We start from the raw sequence: 20,973 nt of genomic DNA on the forward strand, positions 1-20,973 counted from the left end.
AAAGAGATTAGTTGAACAACATGAAAGAGTGATTGTGGCTTAGAGGCAATACTCTTTAATTTCCTTCCTTCCTTCCTTCCTTCCTTCCTTCCTTCCTTCCTTCCTTCCTTCCTTCCTTCCTTCCTTCCTTCCTTCTTTCCTTCCTTCCTTCCTTCCTTCCTTCCTTCCTTCCTTCCTTCCTTCCTTCCTTCCTTCCTTCCTTCCTTCCTTCCTTCCTTCCTTCCTTCCTTCCTTCCTTTCTTCCTTTCTTTCTTTCTTTCTTGGTGAGACAATTGAGGTTAAGTGACTTGCTCAGGGTCACACAGCTAGTTAAGTGTCAAGTGTTTGAGACTGGATTTGAATTCAGGTCCTCCTGAATCCAGGGCCAGTGCTTTATCCACTGCACCACCTAGCTGCCCCTTCTTTATTTTTAAAGAAAGGTATGGGCATTGTAACTTTGTACCAATGTGGTTTGTTTTGGGTTTTTTTTTTTTTGCTGGGGACGTGGGGGTTAAGTGACTTGCCGGAGGTCACACAGCTAGTGAGTGTCAAGTGTCCGAGGCCCAATTTGAACCCAGGTTCTCCTGAATCCAGGACTGGTGCTTAATCCACCGTGCAACCTAGTTGCCCCCTTTTCATATTGATTTGGGCTTAGGTTAGAATCTTTTGCTTTGCCTATTTTTCTCCCATGTTGGGCTTTGAGAGCAAATGTGAGATTTTTACCCAGGGAGTTAGTTCCCTGATCAAACTTACAACCTTAGAAGAAGGTAATAGAGATTTTGTTTTTGCGTTTGTTTTTGATTTTTTTTGTGGGGCATTCAGGGTTAACTGACTTGCCCCAGGTCACACAGCTAGTAAGTGTCAAGTGCCTGAGACCAGATTTGATCTAAGATCCTCCTGAATCCAAGGCCAGTGCTTTATCCACTGCATCACCTAGCTTCCTCTAGTTCCATTGTTTTTAGTTGATGTTCAAAGTACCTGGTTGCAACAGTTTTTTAAATATATATCTCTATACACATATTTATACATATATATGCATACATACATATTTTTGTTTTGCTTTGTTCACTGCATTACTTCATACATTTTTTCCAGGTTTCTTTGAATTTTCTTTTTTGTTATTCTTTATGTAAAAATATTTTGAATGACTGGGGCTAATTTGGGGGGCCTAATCTGATTGGAGGACTAATCTGGGATTTTTGACTAACTGGCTATCTGACTGCTATTAATTTAGTATGGGCAGTTTAAAAAGTTCCACCACACTGCTCCACTCCCAAAATTGATAAGCAAAAGATTAAGAAGCCTCTTAACTAAATAATCAAAGCAGAGTTTATTTATGAGATACAATTTAAAATTATGAATACAGGGAAATGTACAACCTGATTGTGTTCAGGGCATCTATTTCCACCTGCTGACCTGGAACTTTTTTAATACAATAAGGGCAGTAGCTGCCTCTTGCCTTAGGGTATGTTCCATTTTCCCTGCTCAGTGACTTTCTTCTAACTGCAAGCCCCTTTCCTTTTGTCTATCCCCCTGGTCTAACTTTCCTCTCCTTACTGCCACCGCTGAACCCCTGTGTTTCTCTCTCACTGACTTTCTGTCTGTCTCTCTGTCTGTCTGCTCTGTCGGTCTGCCCTCTGCCGCCTTTGCTGCCCCTCTCCTTCTCTGTTCTTCTCATCTTGTCAGCCTCTCTCTATTCTGGTCCGCCGGCCCCCCCTTCTTGCTCTTCGCTTTTTCTCCTTCCCCCGTCTCTTAGTGCTCCAGCCTTTCTGCTCCCTTAATCTCATCAGCCTACCTGCTGTCTCTAGTCTCTGGAGTCCTCCTTAATCTTGTCCTTCGGCCTCCTCCTCTCTGTTCCCATTCCTTTTCATCTGCTGGCCTCTCCCAAGCTCCATACATCTGCCTCTTGCTCTAGTCCTTTAGCCTTCTCCTGCGTCCTTCTCTGTTCCCTTAAAATCTTGTCAGCCCCCTTAATCTTGTCCTTTGGCCTCTCCCGCCATCTAACTCCCAGGTCTATATATATAATCTTTTTTTTCTCCACTCAAACCTCAGGGCTTTTTGTGCCCCAACACCTCCCGTGCATACCACACCCAGGGCTCCAGGGGCCTGTCCCCCTGCTACATGCCTAGGACCTCCGGACAGGCTACGCCAGAGCCTGGATGAGCCCGGGATCTCTCGGATAGATCCTCTCAGGGTGGACGGAGCTGGGAATCCCTCCCCCAACTGTCCGACCTGGCATCTTGTACAGCTCACGGGGCTTTTTGGCTCAGTTGAAGCAGAGGGGGAGGGGCAACAGCACCTCCCACACAGACGAGACCCTGAGGGCCTAAGGCTTTCTATTCTCAGCCCAAAGGCAGGGTCCCCAAATCAAAATAAATTTCCACATTTATCACGCAGTATCTTCTTTCATTTTTTCTTTTTTTTTTTGCAGGACGATGAGGGTCAAGTGACTTGCCCAGGGTCACACAGCTAGTGTCAAGTGTCTGAGACTGGATTTGAACCCAGGTCCTCCTGAATCTAGGGCCGGTGCTCTATCCACTGTGCCACCTAGCTGTCCTTATGTAGTATCTATATGTGGTATCTGTACACCAGTTGAGCCCCAGTTGGTTATTACTAGGTTTTACTTTAACATTTTCATATACTTGTTTTCATAACCTCCAGTTGTACAGGGAATGACTTCATCCCTTCTTTTTGTTTGTTTTTTTGGGTTTTTTTTGGGGGGGTTGCGGGGCAATGAGGGTTAATGACTTGCCCAGGGTCCCACAGCTAGTTACTAAGTGTCAAGTGTCTGAGACTGGATTTGAACTCAGGTCCTCCTGAATCCAGAGCCAGTGCTCTATCCACTGCACCACTTAACTGCCCCTACTTCATCCCTTCTTTGTTTTTTTGGTTTTTTTAGTGAGGCAATTTGGGGGTTAAGTGACTTGCCCAGGGTCACTAGCTAGTGAGTGTTAAGTGTCTGAGGCTGGATTTGAACTGAGGTCCTCCTGACTCCAGGGCCGGTGCTCTATCTACTGCGCCACCTAGCCGCCCCCCTTATTTCATCCCTTCTTAATGCAAACATGGGAAGTTGGTGTAATTGACTCCTAAGTATCCACATTTGTCTGAATGGTTTTGTAGGAGACCATGGAGAAGTTGACTTGGCTGGCTTCTGAAAGGCGCATGAGCCAAGAGGGGGATTCTGAAGAAGAGAACTCTCAGGAAGAGAACTCAGAGCCTGAAGAAGAAGAGGAAGAGGAGGTTTCAGAGGGAATGGAGAACTTGCAGAAGGAAGACGAAATGATGGATGAAGCAACTGAAGGGCCTGCTCAGAATCCCCCTTCCACATTTGCTTCCCCTAAAGTGACCCCGGAAGTAGAGCCCAGCAGGACTCCCTCAGGTGAGGTCTTCTGACTGTTTACTATTCTTTGGCAGTGATGGTGTTCTGGGTTAGGACTATTGAAGCTTAACCTGGCCAGCTGACAGGGGTCTTCTCCTTGAGACACACCTTGAAGCAAGAGAGATAAGCCCATTATGCCTGGCTGCTGCCTGAGTGGCTGCTGCCTGAGTGGCAGGAGGGGGACTGAGATGGCTGGAGAGATTGGAGCCCTTTCTCACCCAACTTCCCCCAGCCACCACCAGTGGGGCACAGTCCTCCCTCAGGTGATCACCCCCAATAAGGGACCTTTCCACAGTCAGATGATCACCCATCGGTCCCTCCACCACTGGTCCCTCCACCATCAGTCCTCGAGAACCACATCTCTGTGCCATGCTGTCTCCCCATAAGAAAAGTTCATGGACTTTTCTCTAGGTTTCCTTTCTCTAGTGCCTAAATAAAATATTATTTATTCTAATTGGATTTGTGTGTGAGAGGGTATAATTCTTTAAAGAGGAATGCTCAGGGCCCTTATCCCAACACCCCCACCTATTTTCCCCATAACAGATAGGATAAGAAATGGAGAGAGAGAGCCTGGACCAGGACTAACTTTTTTGTGTGTGTGTGGAGCAATGAGGGTTAAGTGACTTGCCCAGGGTCACACAGCTAGTAAGTGTCAAGTGTCTGAGGCCAGATTTGAACTCAGGTCCTCCTGAATCCAGAGCTGGTGCTTTATCCATTGCGCCACCTAGCTGCCCCGTCAGGGCTAACTCTTAAATGGGCTCACAGGATTTCCAGAGAAATACTACTAATACTTAAAAATTTTAACTCTCTTTTATGTTCCCTAGAACATAAATTTCTAAGTCTGATGAAGGAAAAGAAATAAACAAAGTCTCCAAGCCATAGAAGGATAGGTTTATTGAGCGATGGCCTATCGCACAATAAAGCCTGTCAGTCAGGAGTAGGACCTGAAAGACCCGAGCTGTAGACTCCAGGGGTTTTTATACCCCTACAGGGATTCCAAATATTTATACACTCCTAAATTTAGACAAACTCCTCCCATTGTACAGTCTAAATGGTACAGAAAAGGGAAATTGAGAAATGTTATTCATGAGCAAGGTTGTCCACATGGCTCATGGGGACAGGGATGAGACAGATACATGGGCATAGTTTTGCTCGGCAGACTGCCAAGTCGGGGATTTGGTCAAGTCAGTGAACCAAATGGGATTGTGTTTAGGGTTCTCAGTGCTGATTGGCTTCTTCAGTTTAGAAGATACTATTTTTAGTGTTGTGGTTAACCACAATGTACTTTGGAACCACCATGGACAGGGACATCAGTCAAGGACAAAAGTACAAGAAATCAACTACAGAATATACATTACATAATATCTATGCTCTGTGATTACTACCATGCTTAAATCACTTTTATCTAAGGGGTGGGGAAAATCTCACTCACAAATGCATGACGCAGAATGTAGTACACAGTATATGGTGAACAAACACTTGCTGGTTCACCATCTCATCAATTATCATATTTGTTTAGTCTCTGCCAAGGGTTTGGTTTTGTTTTGTTTTTTTGCAGGGCAATGAGGGTTAAGTGACTTGCCCAGGGTCACACAGCCAGTTAAGTGTCAAGTGTCTGAGGCCGGATTTGAACTAAGGGAGTTCTGAATCCAGGGCTGGCGCTTTATCCACTGCGCCACCTAGCTGCCCCCAATTATTATTATTATATATTTTTTTTGGCAATGGGGGTTAAGTGACTTGCCCAGGGTCACATAGCTAGTAAGTGTCAAGTGTCTGAGGCTGGATTTGAACCCAGGTCCTCCTGATTCCAGGGCTGGTGCTTTAACCACTGCGCCATCTAGCTGCCCCCTTTTTTGTTTATTAAAATTTTAGTTTCTCCCCATTTTTTTTTTAAGCATGAGGCTGAGATATGTGTACCTGCAATAGAAATGATCTTCCTAAAGTGTGAGTCTCACTCCCCATAAACTGTAAACTCCAGTGATTCCTTATCGCCAGGATCAAATTTAAAATCCTCTGTTTGGTGTTTAAAGCCCTTCCTTCATAACCTTCCCTCCCTCACTTGTCCAGTCTTCTTACACCATTCCATGTACTCTGTGATCTAGTGACTCTGGTCTCCTTATTGTTCCTTGGACATCTTGTTCCTTGGCATCTCCAGACTTAAGACATTTTCATTGACTGTGCCCCATTACTAGAATTCTCTCTCTTCTAATCTTTGTTTTTCTTCAAGAACCAGCTAAAATCCTACCTTGTACAGAAAGCCTTTCTGAATCTTCCTTAATGCTAGTGCTTTACTTTTGTTAATTACCCCAATTTAACCTTCCATATCTCTTTGGTTAGGGATGTAGTGTCCCTGCAAAAAAAATTTTGACCCTCCCTTGATACCAGAGAAGAGAAATTGTATATATTTGTGGTATTGAAAGATTAAATATGTTGATATTATGCTTTTGTTTCTAAACTTTTTCTGTGTCATTTGCTGGCCTCCTTGTGTTGTCTTTGCTTTCCACAAACCTGCCCCCCCCCCCCCCCGCAAAAAAAAAATTCCCCGTTTAATCTCTCATGCTAACCTAAGGATATATTGAAACTGCAGTAGGGAAAGTTGCAGTGTGGAAGGGATAACTGTAAATAACTTGTTTGTACATAATTGTTTGCATATTTTCTCCCACCATCAACTGAGTTCCTTGAGAATAGGGAGTGTTGTTTTGCCTTTCTTTATATTCCCTGCATTTAGCATAATGCCTGCTTAAGTACATACTGAATGGGTGTTTATTGACTGACTTGACCAAAACCAAGAAAGGCCCCTAAGGTCCCACAACCAAGGAGAGATTGAACCTCATTCAGTTTCTCTTAGGACCTTCTACCTGAAATCTTTTAGGCAATAGGCCCTTGCCTGTACCACTGCACAGAAAGAGATGGAGGTATTCTGCTCTCCTTTCCAATGACAGTTGGCTTGGCTGGAGAAAGGAGGGTTTGAGATTTATCACTTTTCCTCATAGCCTTTATTTCACTGGTCACCGTTGTCATCTATTGTGGGTTATTCTCAACAGCTAGGTAGGCTAGTGGATAGAGTGCTGGGCCTGAAATCAGAAAGACTTCTCTTTTCGAGTTCAAATCTGGCCCCAGATACTCACTAGCTGTGTGACCCTGGGCAAGTCACTTAACCCAGTGTGCCAATTTTTCGTGTGTAAAATGAGCTGTAGAAGGAAATGGCAAGCCACTCCAGTATCTTTACCAATAAAACCCCAAATGTTGTCACAAAGAGTCAGACCGGACCGAACGACAAGGTCATTATCATCTGTTGTGGGTTACTCCAACTTTGGATTGGTGGTTGGGGTCATGTGGATAACCAGAGAAAAACCATTTGATCCATTATTTTAGGAGAAAGCACCAAAGCTGTTGGAAAAGCCCGGGGTAGTCACCGTACTCGGAGCAAGCGGGGCCGGACCCGGGCCAGCAAGGACACCTCCAAGTTACTCTTGCTCTACGATGAAGACATCTTGGAGCGAGACCCCCTGAGGGAGCAAAAGGATCTGGCATTTGCCCAAGCCTACCTGACCCGAGTGAGCAAAGGCCAACTCCTCTGTCAGCCAGTCGATACCACTTCTTCCCTGTATATGCAGAGTTCTGTGTCTAGATGATAAGGAAAGAACTAGAGGAAGGAGTCATGGTCCCTGCCTTCAAGGAATTTACAGTTAATGGAGTTTTGTTATACCCCCCTTAAGACCATAGGCATATATTATACTGACGTTCGTGATGGAGTCAGGAGTGAGAGGTTGGATTTCAAATTCCCAGGCAGGGAATTTTGCCCTCTTTGAGGTCATATCGTTATAATTAGAATCCTGAGGATGAAAGTCTAAATGGCATTCTTTTCTATATTCCTTTTATGAAGCAGTGTAGCCCAGTATTTAGTAGAAAGTGTTTTCTTTGTCAAGGAAAAGTAATGTTTTCCTCTTGCTCCTGTGTCTCACTATAAACAGTTTTTAAGTCCTTTATGGGTTTTAACTTTCCTTCCTTCAGATTCCAGAAAGGCATCTAGAGTAGCCCCTAATACCATTAGGTTCCATTCATATAGTATCTCCTTCAGTTCCCTGCCAAATCTCTGGTTATTCTAGTTATTCTTTAGTTATTTTCTGTACTATTCCAGTTGTTGGAAGTCCAGGATGTGGGGTTCTTATAACAGAATATTTTTCCTCAGGTATGTGAGGCACTACACCATGTCCCAAGCAAGTATGAGGACTTCCTTCGTGTCATTTATGAGTTTGAGTCGAATACACAGAGACAGACAGCTGTGGATTTGTACAACAGTCTGCAGACCCTATTCCATGACTGGCCTCAGCTACTGAAGAATTTTGCTGCATTCCTCTTGCCAGAGCAGGCCTTGGCCTGTGGGCTAGTAAGTGGATAGAATAGAGTGGCTTCCCACTCTTCTGGTTTGATGAGCATAGAGTGGGTGCAGGTGGGATGGGAATAGTTGGTCCTCAGTGTTGGAGATTTAAAAGCAGAGTTAGAGGGTATTCCACCTACTACTCTTTTTCCCTGCCAAGAAAGAATGTTAACATAATTTCCAATAATTCATCAATAAGCATTTATTAAGTGCTTATAGGCCTTTTGCTTTCAGTCTCTTTTTGTTGTTGTTTTATTCTTTAACTGGGATGAAAAAAAAGCTGGTCCCTATTCCATTTCTGACATCAAAACAGACATTTCGTACAACCTGAATACACCCATTTCCATTATCCTCACCTCAGTTATCCAGGATGGAACAGCTATGATGGTCAATCTCCAGAGAAGATAGGTTAGTGCAAAGCTCATAGCATGAGTTGCATGTTTTTACAACTGCACTTGGAGTTTTCACCAACTTTCCCAGCTCAGGAGTTTTTACTTCTAGATCTTAAAAGGGTAGTGCGGGAATTATCAGGAGCCCTGGGAGTGACCCTCTCTTGGTTCCCTTTCCTGGCAGTTTGAAGAGCAACAGGTCTTTGAAAAGAGCAGAAATTTTCTTCAGCAACTGGAGATTTGCTTTGCAGAAAACCCTTCTCATCTTCAGAAGAACATCAAGCTTCTGCAGGGCTGTGCATACTGTCTCCCACAGGAGATTGGTGAGGTAATTCTTCCTAGTTCTACCTCTTCCCATCATCAACATTGCCTTTCTGAAGGAGAAAAAGGAGCCTGAAGCTTTTTATGCTTCTGGAGAAAACTGAAGACTGAGATCAGGGCAAGAATCTATGGTCAGACAAGTTTTGACCCTCAGCTTCCCCATGTCCAGAAAGGAGCACTCTTGTCTTTGGGTAGTAGTTTCCTTTTTTTTTTTTTTGGCAGGGCAATGAGGGTTAAGCGACTTGCCCAGGGTCACACAGCTAGTAAGTGTCAAGTGTCTGAGGCCAGATTTGAACTCAGGTGTTCCTGAATCCAGGCCCAGTGCTTTACCACTGTGCCATCTAGCTGCCCCCGGGTAGTAGTTTTCTTTCTGACTGTAGACCACTTTGGGAGGAACAGAGGAAATCATCTTGAAGCTTCTTTCCATCTCCTAAGAGCAAAGAGAAGGGATGGTAGTAAGCTATAAATTTCCAACAACAGAAGCAGTGGTTATATTGCAGTTGAATGACCACAAAGAACAGAAGATTGGATTATATGACTTCTATGTTCCTATTCAGTTCTTAAGATTTTGAGATCCTAAAGCCAACAGGGTTGTTTTGGAAGAGGTGGGAATCTATGCTTTTGAAAACTATTATCCTTATTTCTTCTAACTTTTCAAGCTTAAGACTCAGATGTGGCAGCTACTTAAGGGCCATGACCATCTTCAGGATGAATTTTCTGTCTTCTTTGATCATCTTCCACCAGTGGCTAGTCGGCTGGGTGACTTTGAGGAGATCAGTTGGACGGAGGAGAAAGAGTATGAGGTGCAGATCCTGAGACTCCTGAGGGGTTTAGGGGTGAGGGAGGGCAGATCTTGTACAGTAGAAATGACAAGACATGGCAGCTAACTGGATATGAACTGAGAGCAGGAAGTGTTAAGGATGACTTTGAAGTCATGAACCTGGTGGTGTTCTCCACATAAATGTACAAGTTAGGAAGAAGGAATGATTTAGTTGTAAATTTAGTGAGTTGTGTTTTGGACATAGTAAGTCTGAGGTACCTATGGGACAATGAGTTCAAAGTATCCAATACACAGTTGGTAATGTAGAAATGGAGCTCAGGAGAGAAGTGAAGGCTATATAAGTAGAGTTGAATGATGATTATTTGCATAGCAATGACAGTTGGGAACTTTTAAGGTCATTCTTTAGAGTGGAGAGAAAAGGGAAGACACCTAGGACAGTTTGGAGCACATCTTCTACTGGGTAGGAGACATAACAGGAGAGCCACACAAGAAAAGAACCTGGAGAGAACATTATTGTTGTTGTTTGTCTTTTGTTCATGTAGTAGATCTTGACATCAGTGAGATGATGTCATGACTTGCAGTGAATTGGATTTAAGTGAAGCAGGGCTATGCAAAGTCACCAGCCTTATTACTCTATCCTCCAAAGCTATCTGGGTCCAGTGTGAATATATGGATCAGAACAGCTGCAGATGGTGGGGATATAGTTGAAGAACTTGGCATTTTTAAGCTAAGGCCTTTCACAGGTCTGGGTTTGCCTGAGACAATGCCCATTAAATGAAAATTGAAAGAAGGGGAAAGGATCAATATTGTCAAATACTGCAATGAGGTTAAGAAGAATGAGGATTTAGAAAGAGATTCATTGGATATGGCAATAGAGTTTTGGAAACCTTAGAACATTTTCAGTTGATTGATGCCAGATTGCCAGGGTTTAATAATTAATGAGATATGTATTCAACAAGTGTAAGCAGACTTTTTTTTTAATTAGCAAGTTTCTTTTTCTTCCTACTTACTAAGATAGCTTTTTCTGAATTTGGCTATAAAAGGAAAAAGAGTAATGATAAGATGAAGTAGTTTTTTAAAGAATTGGGGAGGGGGCAGCTAGATGACACAGTGAATAAATCACCGGTCCTGGATTCAGGAGAACCTGAGTTCAAACCTAGCCTCAGACACTTGACACAACTAGCTGTGTGACCCTGGGCAAGTCAATTAACCCTCATTGCCCCACCGAAAAAAAAAAAAGAGAGAATCAGGAAAACATTTGTATGGAACAGAAAAGGAGGCATTAGATGGAAGAAATTGCAAATTCTAGAAGATGATTTAGGGGACAAGATGCAAGAAATATGAAATGGCATCAAGGACATAGGTACAGATATTGTCCTATAAGGAGAGACACCTCCTCAGAGACTGGAGCTAAGGGGAAAAGAATGGAGGATAAATATTAAAAGGTTTAGGGAGATTATAACTTTTTTTAATATAATTTTTTTCCATATAAATATTTTATTATTTTCCAGTTACATTTAGAGATAGTGTTCAACATTTGTTTTTGTAAGATTTCAGGTTTCAAATTTTTCTCCTCCCCTCCTCCCTCCCCAAGACAGCAAGTAATCTGATATAGGTTATATATGTATAATTACACTAAATTGCATTAGTCGTGGTGTGAGAGAAGAATCAGATCAAAAAGGAAAAACCTCAAAAAAGAAAAACAACAACAAAAAACAATAGAAATAGTATGGTTTGATCTGCATCTAGAGTCCACAGTTCTTTTTTTTTTTCCTGGATTTGGAGAGCATTTTCCATCATGAGTCCTTTGGAACTATCTTGAACCATTGTATTGGTGAGAAGAATCAAGTTTATCACAGTTGATCAACACATAATATTGTTGATACTGTGTACAGTGTTCTCCTGGTTCTGCTCATCTCAGTCAACATCAGTTCATGCAAGTTTCTTCAGGTTTCTCTGAAATCAGCCTGCTCATCATTTCTTATAGCACAATAGTATTCCATTACATTCATATACCACAACTTGTTCAGCGATTTCCCAATTGATGGGCCTTCTCCTCAGTTTCCAATTTCTTGCCACCACAAAAAGAGCAGCTATAAATATTTTTGTATATGTGGGCCTTTTTCTCTTTTTTATGATCTCTTTGGGGAAAAGACCTAATAGTGGTATTGCTGGGTCAAAGGGTATGCTCAGCTTTCTAGCCCTTTGGGTATAGTTACAAACTGCTCTCCAGAATGTTTGGATCAGTTCGCAGCTCCACCAACAATGCATTAGTGTTCCAATTTTACCACAATTTCTCCAACATTTATTATTTTCCTTTTTTGTAATTTTAGCCAATCTGATACGTGTCAGGTGGTACCTCAGAGTTGTTTTAATTTGCATTTCTCTAAGCAGTATTGATTTAGAGCATTTTTTCATTTGGCAATAGATAGCTTTGATTTCTTCATCAGAAAACTGCCTGTTCATATTCTTTGACCATTTCTCAATTGGGGAATGACTTGGATTCTTATAAATTTGATTTAGCTCCTCATATATTTTAGAAATGAGGCCTTGGGGCAGCTAGGTGGCGCAGTGGATAGAGCACCGGCCCTGGATTCAGGAGTACCTGAGTTCAAATCCGGCCTCAGACACTTAACACTTACTAGCTGTGTGACCCTGGGCAAGTCATTTAACCTCTTGACCTTTTGTTTTTCCAGATGAATTTTGTTATTATTTTTCTAGCTCTATAAAATAATTTTTAGGTAGTCTGATTGGTACGGCATTGAATAAGTAAATTAATTTAGGTAGAATTGTCATTTTTATTAAATTAGCTCAGCCTATCCATGAGCACTTGATATTTTTCCAGTTATTTAGATCTGATTTGATTTGTGTGAAAAGTGTTTTGTAATTGTGTTCATAGAGTTCCTGGGTTTGTCTTGGCAAGTAGACTCCCAAGTATTTTATATTTTCTACCATTACTTTAAATGGAATTTCTCTTTCTATCTCTTACTGCTGGACTTTGGCCAAATGGAAAAGGAGGTGCATAATCTCACTGAAGAAAATAATGTCTTAAAAATTCGAATTGGACAGTTGGAATTTAATAACTCCATGAGACACCGGGAATCAGTCAAACACAATCAAAACAATGAACAAATAGAAGAAAATGTGAAATACCTCATTGGAAAGACAACTGACCTGGAAAATAGATCCAGGAGAGACGATTTGAGAATTATGGGACTGCCTGAAAACCATGATCAGAAAAAGAGTCTAGACATCATATTCCAGGAACTTATCAAGGAGAACTGCCCTGATATTATACAATCAGAAGATAAAATCATCATTGAAAGAATCCACTGATCACCTCCTGAAAGAGACCCCAAAAGGAAAACTCCAAGGAATATTGTAGCCAAATTCCAGAATTATCAAATGAAGGAGAAAATACTCCAAGCAGCCAGAAAGAAGCAATTTAAATATGGAGCCACAGTCAGGATTGCACAGGACCTGGCAGCTTCAACATTAAAGGGTCGTAAGGCTTGGAATATGATATTCTGCAAGGCAAAGGAGCTTGGATTGTAGCCAAGAATCTATTACCCAGCAAAACTGAGCATTCTCTTTCAGGGGAAAAGATGGACATTCAGTGACATTGGGGACTTTCTAGTTTTGCTGATGAAAAGATCAGAACTGAATAGAAAATCGATCTTAACATACAAGATTCAAGAGAAGTCTAAAAAGGTAAACAGGGAAAAAAAAGTTATTCAGTAAGTTTAAACTGTTTACATCCCTACATGGTAAAATGATACTTATAACTCTAGAGAACTGTATATATATTTGGGCAGACAGAAGGATTATACACTGAGGGTATAAATATATACTGTCTTTGATGTGATGATATAAAGAAAATTAAGAGGTTAAAAAAAGGAGTTTTGGGGGAGAAGAGGAAAGGGGAGGTGTAATAGGTTAATTACATCATATGAAGAGGTGCAAAAAAACTTACAACAGAGGGAAAGAAGGGAGGGTGAACATTGTTTCAACCTTACTCTCACTACATTTGATTCAAAGAGGGAATAACATATACGTTCATTTAGATGAAGAAATTTAGTTTATTCTTTAGGGAAGTAAAAGGGTAGGGGGAAAAGGGAGGGGGGCTGATAAAAGGGAGGGCTAATTGGGGGAAGCAGGGGTAAGAAGCAAAATGTAGATGAGGAGGAATAGGGTGAAGGGGTGAAAAGTACAAAAGGGGAAAATAGAATGGAGGGAAATAGAAATAATAACTGTGAATATGAATGGGATGAACTCTCCCATAAAACGAAAGCAAATAGCAGAGTGGATTAAAACCCAGAATCCTACAATAAGCTGTTTACAAGAAACACATTTGAAGCAGAGAGATACACACAGAGTAAAGATAAAAGGTTGGAGCAGAATATATTATGCTTCACCTGTAGTCAAAAAGCAGGGGTAGCAATCCTAATCTCAGCAAAGCAAAGGCAAAAATAGATCTAATTAAAAGAGATAAGGAAGGAAACTACATCTTGCTAAAAGGTACTATAAATAATAAAGTAATATCAATACTAAACATGTATGCACCAAGTGGCATAGCATCCAGATTCTTAGAGGAGAAGTTAAATGAGTTACAAGAGGAAATAGACAGCAAAACTGTATTAGTGGGGGATCTGAATCTTCCCCTTTCAGAATTAGATAAATCTAGCCACAAAATAAATAAGAAGTTAAAGAGGTGAATAGAATGTTAGAAAAGTTAGATATGATAGATGACTGGAGAAAATTGAATGGGGATAGGATGGAATATACCTTTTTCTCAGCAGTACATGTCACATATTCAAAAATTGACAATGTATTAGGGCACAAAAACCTCTCATAGTCAAATGTAGAAAGTCAGAAATAGTAAGTGCATCCTTATCAGATCATGATGCAATAAAAATTACATGTAATAAAGAGCCATGGAAAGGTAGACTGAAAATTAATTGGAAACTAAATTATTTCATTCTAAAGAATGAGTGGGTCAAACAACAAATCATAGAAACAGTAACTTCATCCAAGAGAATGACAATAATGAGACAACATACCAAAATCTATGGGATGCAGCCAAAGCAGTGCTTAGGGGAAATTTTATATCTCTGAATGCTTATTAACATCAATAAAAAAGAGAAAGAGGACGTCAATAAAATGAGCATGCAACTTAAAAAGCTAGAAAAAGAACAAATTAAAAATCCCCAATTAAATACTAAATTAGAAATCTTGAAAATTAAAGGAGAAATTAATAAAATTGAAAGCAAGAAAACTATAGAATTAATCAATAAAACTAAGAGCTGGTTTTATGAAACCAATAAAATAGATAAACCTGTGGTTTATTTGACTAAAAAAAAGAAAACCAAATTACAAGTATCAAAAATGAAAGGAGTGATTTCACCACCAGTAAAGTGGAAATTAAAGCAATAATTAGGAACTATTTTGCTCAACCGTATGCCAATAAATTTGACAATCTAAATGAAATGGATAAATATTTACAAAAATACAAACTACCCAGGTTAACTGAAGAGGAAATAAAATCCTTAAATAAGCCCATATTGGGGGGTGGGGCAGCTAGATGGCTCAGTGGATAAAGCACTGGCCCTGGAGTCAGAAGGACCTTAGTTCAAAACTGGCCTCAAATACTTGGCACTTACCAGCTGTGTGACCCTGGTCAAGTCACTTAGCCCTCATTGCCCTGAAAAAAAAAAAAGCCCATATTAGAAAAAGAAATTGAACAAGCCATTAATGAACTCCCTAAGAAAAAATTTCCAGGGCCAGATGGATTTACAAGTGAATTTTACCAAACATTTAAAGAACAATTAATTCCAATATTATACAAATTATTTGGAAAAATAGGTGAAGAAGGAGTTCTACCAAATTCCTTTTATGACACAAAATATGCTGTTGATACCAAAACCAGGCAGAGGCATAACAGAGAAAGAAAATTATAGACCAGTTTCCCTAATGAATACTGATGCAAAAATCTTAAGATATTAGCGAGGAGATTAGAGCAAGTGATCACCAAGATAATACACTATAACCAGGTGGGATTTATACCAGGAATGCGGGACTGGTTCAATATTAGGAAAACTATCAATATAATCAACCACATCAATAAGAAAACTAGCCAAAATCATATGATTATCTCAATAGATACAGAGAAAGCTTTTATCAAAATACAGCACCCATTCCTAATAAAAACACTAGAGAGTTTATGAATAGGTGGATCTTTCCTTAAAATAATAAGTAGTATCGGGGTAGCTATGTGGTGCAGTGGATAGAGCACTGGCCCTGGATTCAGGAGGACTTGAGTTCAAATCTGGCCTCAGACACTTAACACTTACTAGCTGTGTGACCCTGGGCAAGCCACTTAACCACAATTGCCTTACCAAAAATAAGTAAATAATTAAAAATAATAAGCAGTATTTACCTAAAACCATCACAAGCATTATGTGTAATGGAGATAAGTTAGAGGCCTTCCCAATAAGAGCAGGGGTGAAAACAGAGATGTCCATTATCACCTCTATTATTTAATATTGTACTAGAAATGTTAGCTTTAGCAATTGGAGAAGAAAAAGGAATTAGAATAGGCAAAGAAGAAACAAAACTATCATTCTTTGTTATACTTAGAGAATCAATGAAAAAATTACTTGAAACAATTAACAAAGTAGCAGGATATAAAATAAATCCACATAAATCATCAGCATTTCTATACATGAGATCATAGCTTTTGGGGGGGGTGGGCAATGAAGGATAAGTGACTTGCCCAGGGTCACACAGCTAGTAAGTGTCAAGTGTCTGAGGCCAGATTTGAACTCAGGTCCTCCTAACTCCAGGGCCGGTGCTTTATCCACTGCCCCACCTGACTGCCCCCAGTCTGTTTTAAGGTTATTTTTTTCTTTGTGTGTGTGTGTATGTGTGTGTGTGTGTCTTCTTTACCAAGCTGTTGACTTTTTTTTTCATAATTTTCTTACATCACTCTCATTTCTTTTTCTCTTTTTTCCTCTGCCTCTCTTACTTTATTTTCAGTACTTTTTGAGCCCTTCAATGGCTTGAAACCAATTCATATTTTTCTTGAAAACTTTGGATGTAAAAGCTTTGATTTTGTTATCTTTTTCTGAAGGTGTATTTTGATCTTCTTTGTTACCATAGAAACTCTCTTTGATCGGCATTTTTTTCTGTTTGCTCATTTTTGCTGCCTATTTATTGACTTTTAACTCTTTGTTAAAGTGGGAAACTGCTTCCAGAGTAGAGGGCACACTGTCCCAAGCTTTAGGGGGTTTGTGCAGCTGTTTTCAGAGATACTTCTAGGTATTTGTAAGTTTTTAGTTCTTCCTAGGTGGTATGATTTAAGGAAAGGTATATTACCACTCTCCTGTTCTGTGCTCTGATCTGCAAGCAACCACAGGCCTGCTTTTCTGCCCTGAAACTATGAACAGAATCCCCCTCTACTGTGGCTGCAAGGTCTCATGTGCTTGTGTTCCTCCCCTACCTGGGACTGCTAGGCCACCCAAGACTGTGACCTGGATCTAAGTATAGACAAAACGACAGAGTCCTGCCTCAGTGCTAGCAAAGAGATCCCTGTAATCTCCTTCTGGCCAGTTGTTCTACTAGACCCTTACTGCCTGTGGGCTGAGTTCCAGAAGCAGTTGCTGCCCCTGCTGATTCAGAAGCCTGTTCCTGGTTTGCTGGAGCTGAGTGTGTTCTAGTGCAGCCTGCACTGGTCTGTGCTCCACTCTCACACCAGTACAACAGACCTTTCCTGCTGACCTTCTAAGTTGCCTTTGGCTGGAAAATTATTGTCTTTTTTGTGGATTCTGCTGCTCCAGGAATTGTCTTATGGCATTATTTGTAGGTATTTGGAGGGGCCTTGGGGAGAGCTCAAGCAAGTTACTGCCTTTCCTTTGACATCTTGGTTCTGCCTCCCTTATTGCTAGCATTTCTATTACAATATTGAATAATACTGGTGATAATGGGCATCCTTGTTTCATTTCTGATCTTATTGGGAAGGTATCCCTGTTACAAATGTTTGTTGATGGTTTTAGGTAGATGTTCATCATTTTAAGGAAACATTCATTTATGCCGATGGGTTTTTTTTTTTGTTTATTTTGTTTTTGAGGCAAAACACAAAGTGACTCAGTCAGGGTCACACAACTAGTAAGTGTCTGAGGCTGGATTTGAACTCAGGCCCTTGTGATTCCAAGGTTGGTACTCTATCCACAGCACCACCTCACTGCCTCTATGTCTGTATTTTAAAGTGGGTTTTTTTGTTGGTGGTTGTTTGTTTGTTTTTGTGAGGCAATTGGGGTTAAGTGACATGCCCAGGGTCACACATCTATTAAGTGTAAGGGTCTGAGACTGGATTTGAACTCAGGTCCTCCTGAATCCAGGGCCGGTGCTCTATCCACTGAGCCTCCTTGCTGCCCCTCTAGTGTTTTTAATAAGACTGAGTGTTGTATTTATTCTGGATCTATTGACATAATCATGATTTTTGTCAATTGTTGATACAATCCATTATATGAATAGTTTTCCTTATGTTAAACCATCTGTGTATTCCTGGTATAAATCCCACTTGTTCGCAATGTATATCTTTGTGATATATTTTTGTAGTCTCGTAACTGGTATTTTATTTAGGATTTTTACATCTATATTCATTAGTTAAATTGGTCTATAATTTACTTTATCTGCTTTTGCTCTTCCTGGTTTAGGTATCAACACCATATTTGTGTCATAAAAGGAATTCGGTAGGACTCCTTTGACTATTCCTAATTATTTAATATTGGGATTGGTTGATATTTAAATGTTTGGTAGAATTCACTTGTAAATCCATCTGTCCTGTTGCTTTTTTTCTTAGGAAGCTCATTTATGGCCTGTTTCATTTCTTTTTCTAAAGTAGATCTGTTTAGATATTGTATTTCCTCTTCTGTTAATCTAGGAAGTTTATATTTTTCTAAGTATTCTTCCATGTCCCTTAAATTGTTTAATTTATTGGCATATAATTGGGCAAAATAATCCCTAATAATTCCTTTGACTATCTGGTTTTCTTAAAGTGAAATAAAGATGCTCTATTGTGAGGATAGTGTATGATGAATGGGGTGGGGGGAAGATCATGGAAGAACATAATAGAGTTGTTATAAAAGGATGTGAACATTTGAGTTATAGAATCATATCTTTTTCCTAATTGTCCATTTATTTTCAGTTGGTGCTGGGCTCTAAAGCAGGGAGATTAATTCTTCAATCCTTTGGCCTTCTTCCCTCATTGAATCTCCATTGATTCATGACTCAGTACCATCCCTACAGGTGTGTAAAAGCAAGGCCTACAAAAACAAAGAACCCCATGAGCAGCTGGGTGCAAGCCCTCCTCCCAAACTACTGGGTACTAGCCCTACTCCTGATGCTAAAGAGGTTGGACGAGGCATGGAGAGAAGCGAGGAAGAGGTCCTGGATGAGAGAGCTAGCAGAACCCCTCGAGCAGCCAGAAAAGGAGAGATGTCTGCTCCAGGTAAGAATCTACACTTTTTTTATCATTTCATCCCACCCTCTTATTCCCTCACATCCTCACACTGTAAAATAGTTTGATATTTCAAACTGCTACTCTTAGAAAAATATACTGTTAGGTTTGTATTTCCTGTTATTTCAGACCTCTTGTAGAGCACTTAAGAATGATTTGAAACTCCATCCCAGCCTCCTCTTACTCAGTCGTCTAGTCTCTCTTACCTAATCCCTAAAGTCTTTTTTTTTTTTAATCATAAAAGTATTTTATTATTTTCCAGTTACATGTAAAGGTAATTTTCAACATTTGTTTTCATAAGATTTTTAGTTCCAAATTTTTCTCCCTTCTTCCCTTCCCTCCGCCCTTCCCAAGACAGAAAGCAGTCTGATATAGGTTATATATGTATAATCACATTAAACATATTTCTGCATTAGTTATGTTGTGAAAGAAGTATCAGAACAAAAGAGAAAAACCTCAAAAAGGAAAAAGCAAAAACAAAAGTAGAAACAGTATGGTTCAATCTTCATTCAGAATCCATAGTTCTTTTTTCTGGATATGGAGAACATTTTCCATCATGAATTGTTTGGAATTGTCTTGGATCATTGTATTGCTGAGAAGAACCAAGTCAGTCACAGTTGATCATCACATAATGTTGCTGTTACTATATATAATGTTCTCCTGGTTCTCTTCACTTCACTCAGCATCAATCCACTTAAGTCTTTCCAGGTTTTTCTGAAATCTACCTGCTTATCATTTCTTACAGCACAATAGTATTCAATTACATTCATATACCACAACTTGTTCAGCCATTCCCCAATTGTTGGGCATTCCCTTGATTCCCAGTTCTTTGCCATCACAAAGAGAACTCAGACCTAGTAGTGGTATTACTGAGTCAAAGCGTATGCACAGTCCCATAGCCCTTTGCTAATCCCCTAGTCTTTCTTTCTTTCTTTCTTTTTTTTGGACAAGGCAATGAGGGTTAAGTGACTTGCTCAGCTAGTAAGTGCCAAGTGTCTGAGGCCGGATTTGAACTCGGGTCCTCCTGAATCCAGGGTTGTTGCTTTATCTACTGTTCCACCTAGCTGCCCAATTTATCCCCTCATCTTTTTATGCAAACTTAGGGACAAAGACTTATCCAGCTTTATTTGTAGGAATTTCATGGTCTTCAAATAATCTGGGAGGAGCATAGTATGACATTTAAAAATTCATAATGGCACCTCCCTTGCTCCACCCTCCCTTCCCCAAATCCCTTACAGCTGACATTCTCAGCTTAGGAGGTCCTCTTGGACTTCTAATGTTTTCTTATACCTACCCTGTGTTTTTGAGCAGGATCAGAAATGAGAGGAACATTGCTGCCCCCTGAAGAAGGGAACTCCACAGACAGAGTCCCCTTGGATGTCCCGGCACCTTGTTCACCAGAGAGCCCTCAGAGTTCCCCTAAAGCTGGACTTGTGCCCAACTCAATCAGAAGCCAAGCTGGAGCTGAAGGCATCCACAGCCCATCCCCTAAACTGCAAACTTTGAGTGAAGTCCAGCAGGCAGGAGCCTTGTCAGGTTCTGGGAAACCTTTGGCTGTTGCTGGGTGCCCTGCCTCCACTCTGAGCCCCCTGCCCTCTAACTCCACAGATGGTTGGGACTCTGGGCAAGGAAAAGCAGACACTCCAAATAGCAGGCTGCGCCCTGGCAGGAAATTTGACATGAAAACAACAAGCAGGATTCCCACCATCCTTGAATCCCCTTCCCCAGTAAGTACCACTTCAGGGGCTGTTCATGGACTCCCTGTTGGAGGTTCACCCAAAGGGGACAGTGGCCCACACATCAGGGGGCCTGATGGAGAGCAACAGCTGAAGGCTTCAGAAGCTACAGTGTGTGCCAACAACAGCAAAGTCAGCTCCACTGGGGAAAAGGTTGTCCTGTGGACAAGGTAGGTGTGGTAAAACACTGGGGAGTGGGGAGTTAAGCCAGGGTCCCTGTGGCCATGTCGGTTATCTGTGTTACAGGGAGGCTGACCGAGTGATCCTGACCATGTGCCAGGAACGAGGGGCACAGCCTCAGACTTTCAGCACCATCTCACAGCAGTTGGGCAATAAGACTCCTGGAGAGGTGAGTAAGGAGTTTTGAGATGTAGACTGACAAGAGGAAGCTCACACATTTTTAAGGAAACTCTGGCCTCAGATGTTTTTCTATGTGGTTTTCATAAAGTAAAATATGTATATAATGTTATCAGGAACATGGACACTCAGT

The 20,973-nt window shown here is 40.8% G+C and overlaps 1 protein-coding gene across 11 annotated transcripts in view; it reads left to right on the forward strand.

Annotated features, from left to right (window-relative positions):
- GON4L (gon-4 like) overlaps nt 1–20,973 on the forward strand; it is a 298,840-nt gene that overhangs the window by 276,884 nt on the left and 983 nt on the right. For all 11 annotated transcript variants that reach the window (XM_044002396.1, XM_044002395.1, XM_044002397.1 and 8 more), the window contains 7 exons: nt 3,100–3,358; nt 6,734–6,915; nt 7,551–7,748; nt 8,313–8,456; nt 18,537–18,738; nt 20,059–20,653; nt 20,730–20,832. In XM_044002396.1, coding sequence (XP_043858331.1) covers nt 3,100–3,358; nt 6,734–6,915; nt 7,551–7,748; nt 8,313–8,456; nt 18,537–18,738; nt 20,059–20,653; nt 20,730–20,832 — 1,683 coding nt within the window. The remainder of the gene's footprint in view (nt 1–3,099; nt 3,359–6,733; nt 6,916–7,550; nt 7,749–8,312; nt 8,457–18,536; nt 18,739–20,058; nt 20,654–20,729; nt 20,833–20,973) is intronic.

Source organism: Dromiciops gliroides, chromosome 4, assembly GCF_019393635.1.
Source record: "Dromiciops gliroides isolate mDroGli1 chromosome 4, mDroGli1.pri, whole genome shotgun sequence".
In the NCBI taxonomy this organism is placed as follows: Eukaryota; Metazoa; Chordata; class Mammalia; order Microbiotheria; family Microbiotheriidae; genus Dromiciops; species Dromiciops gliroides.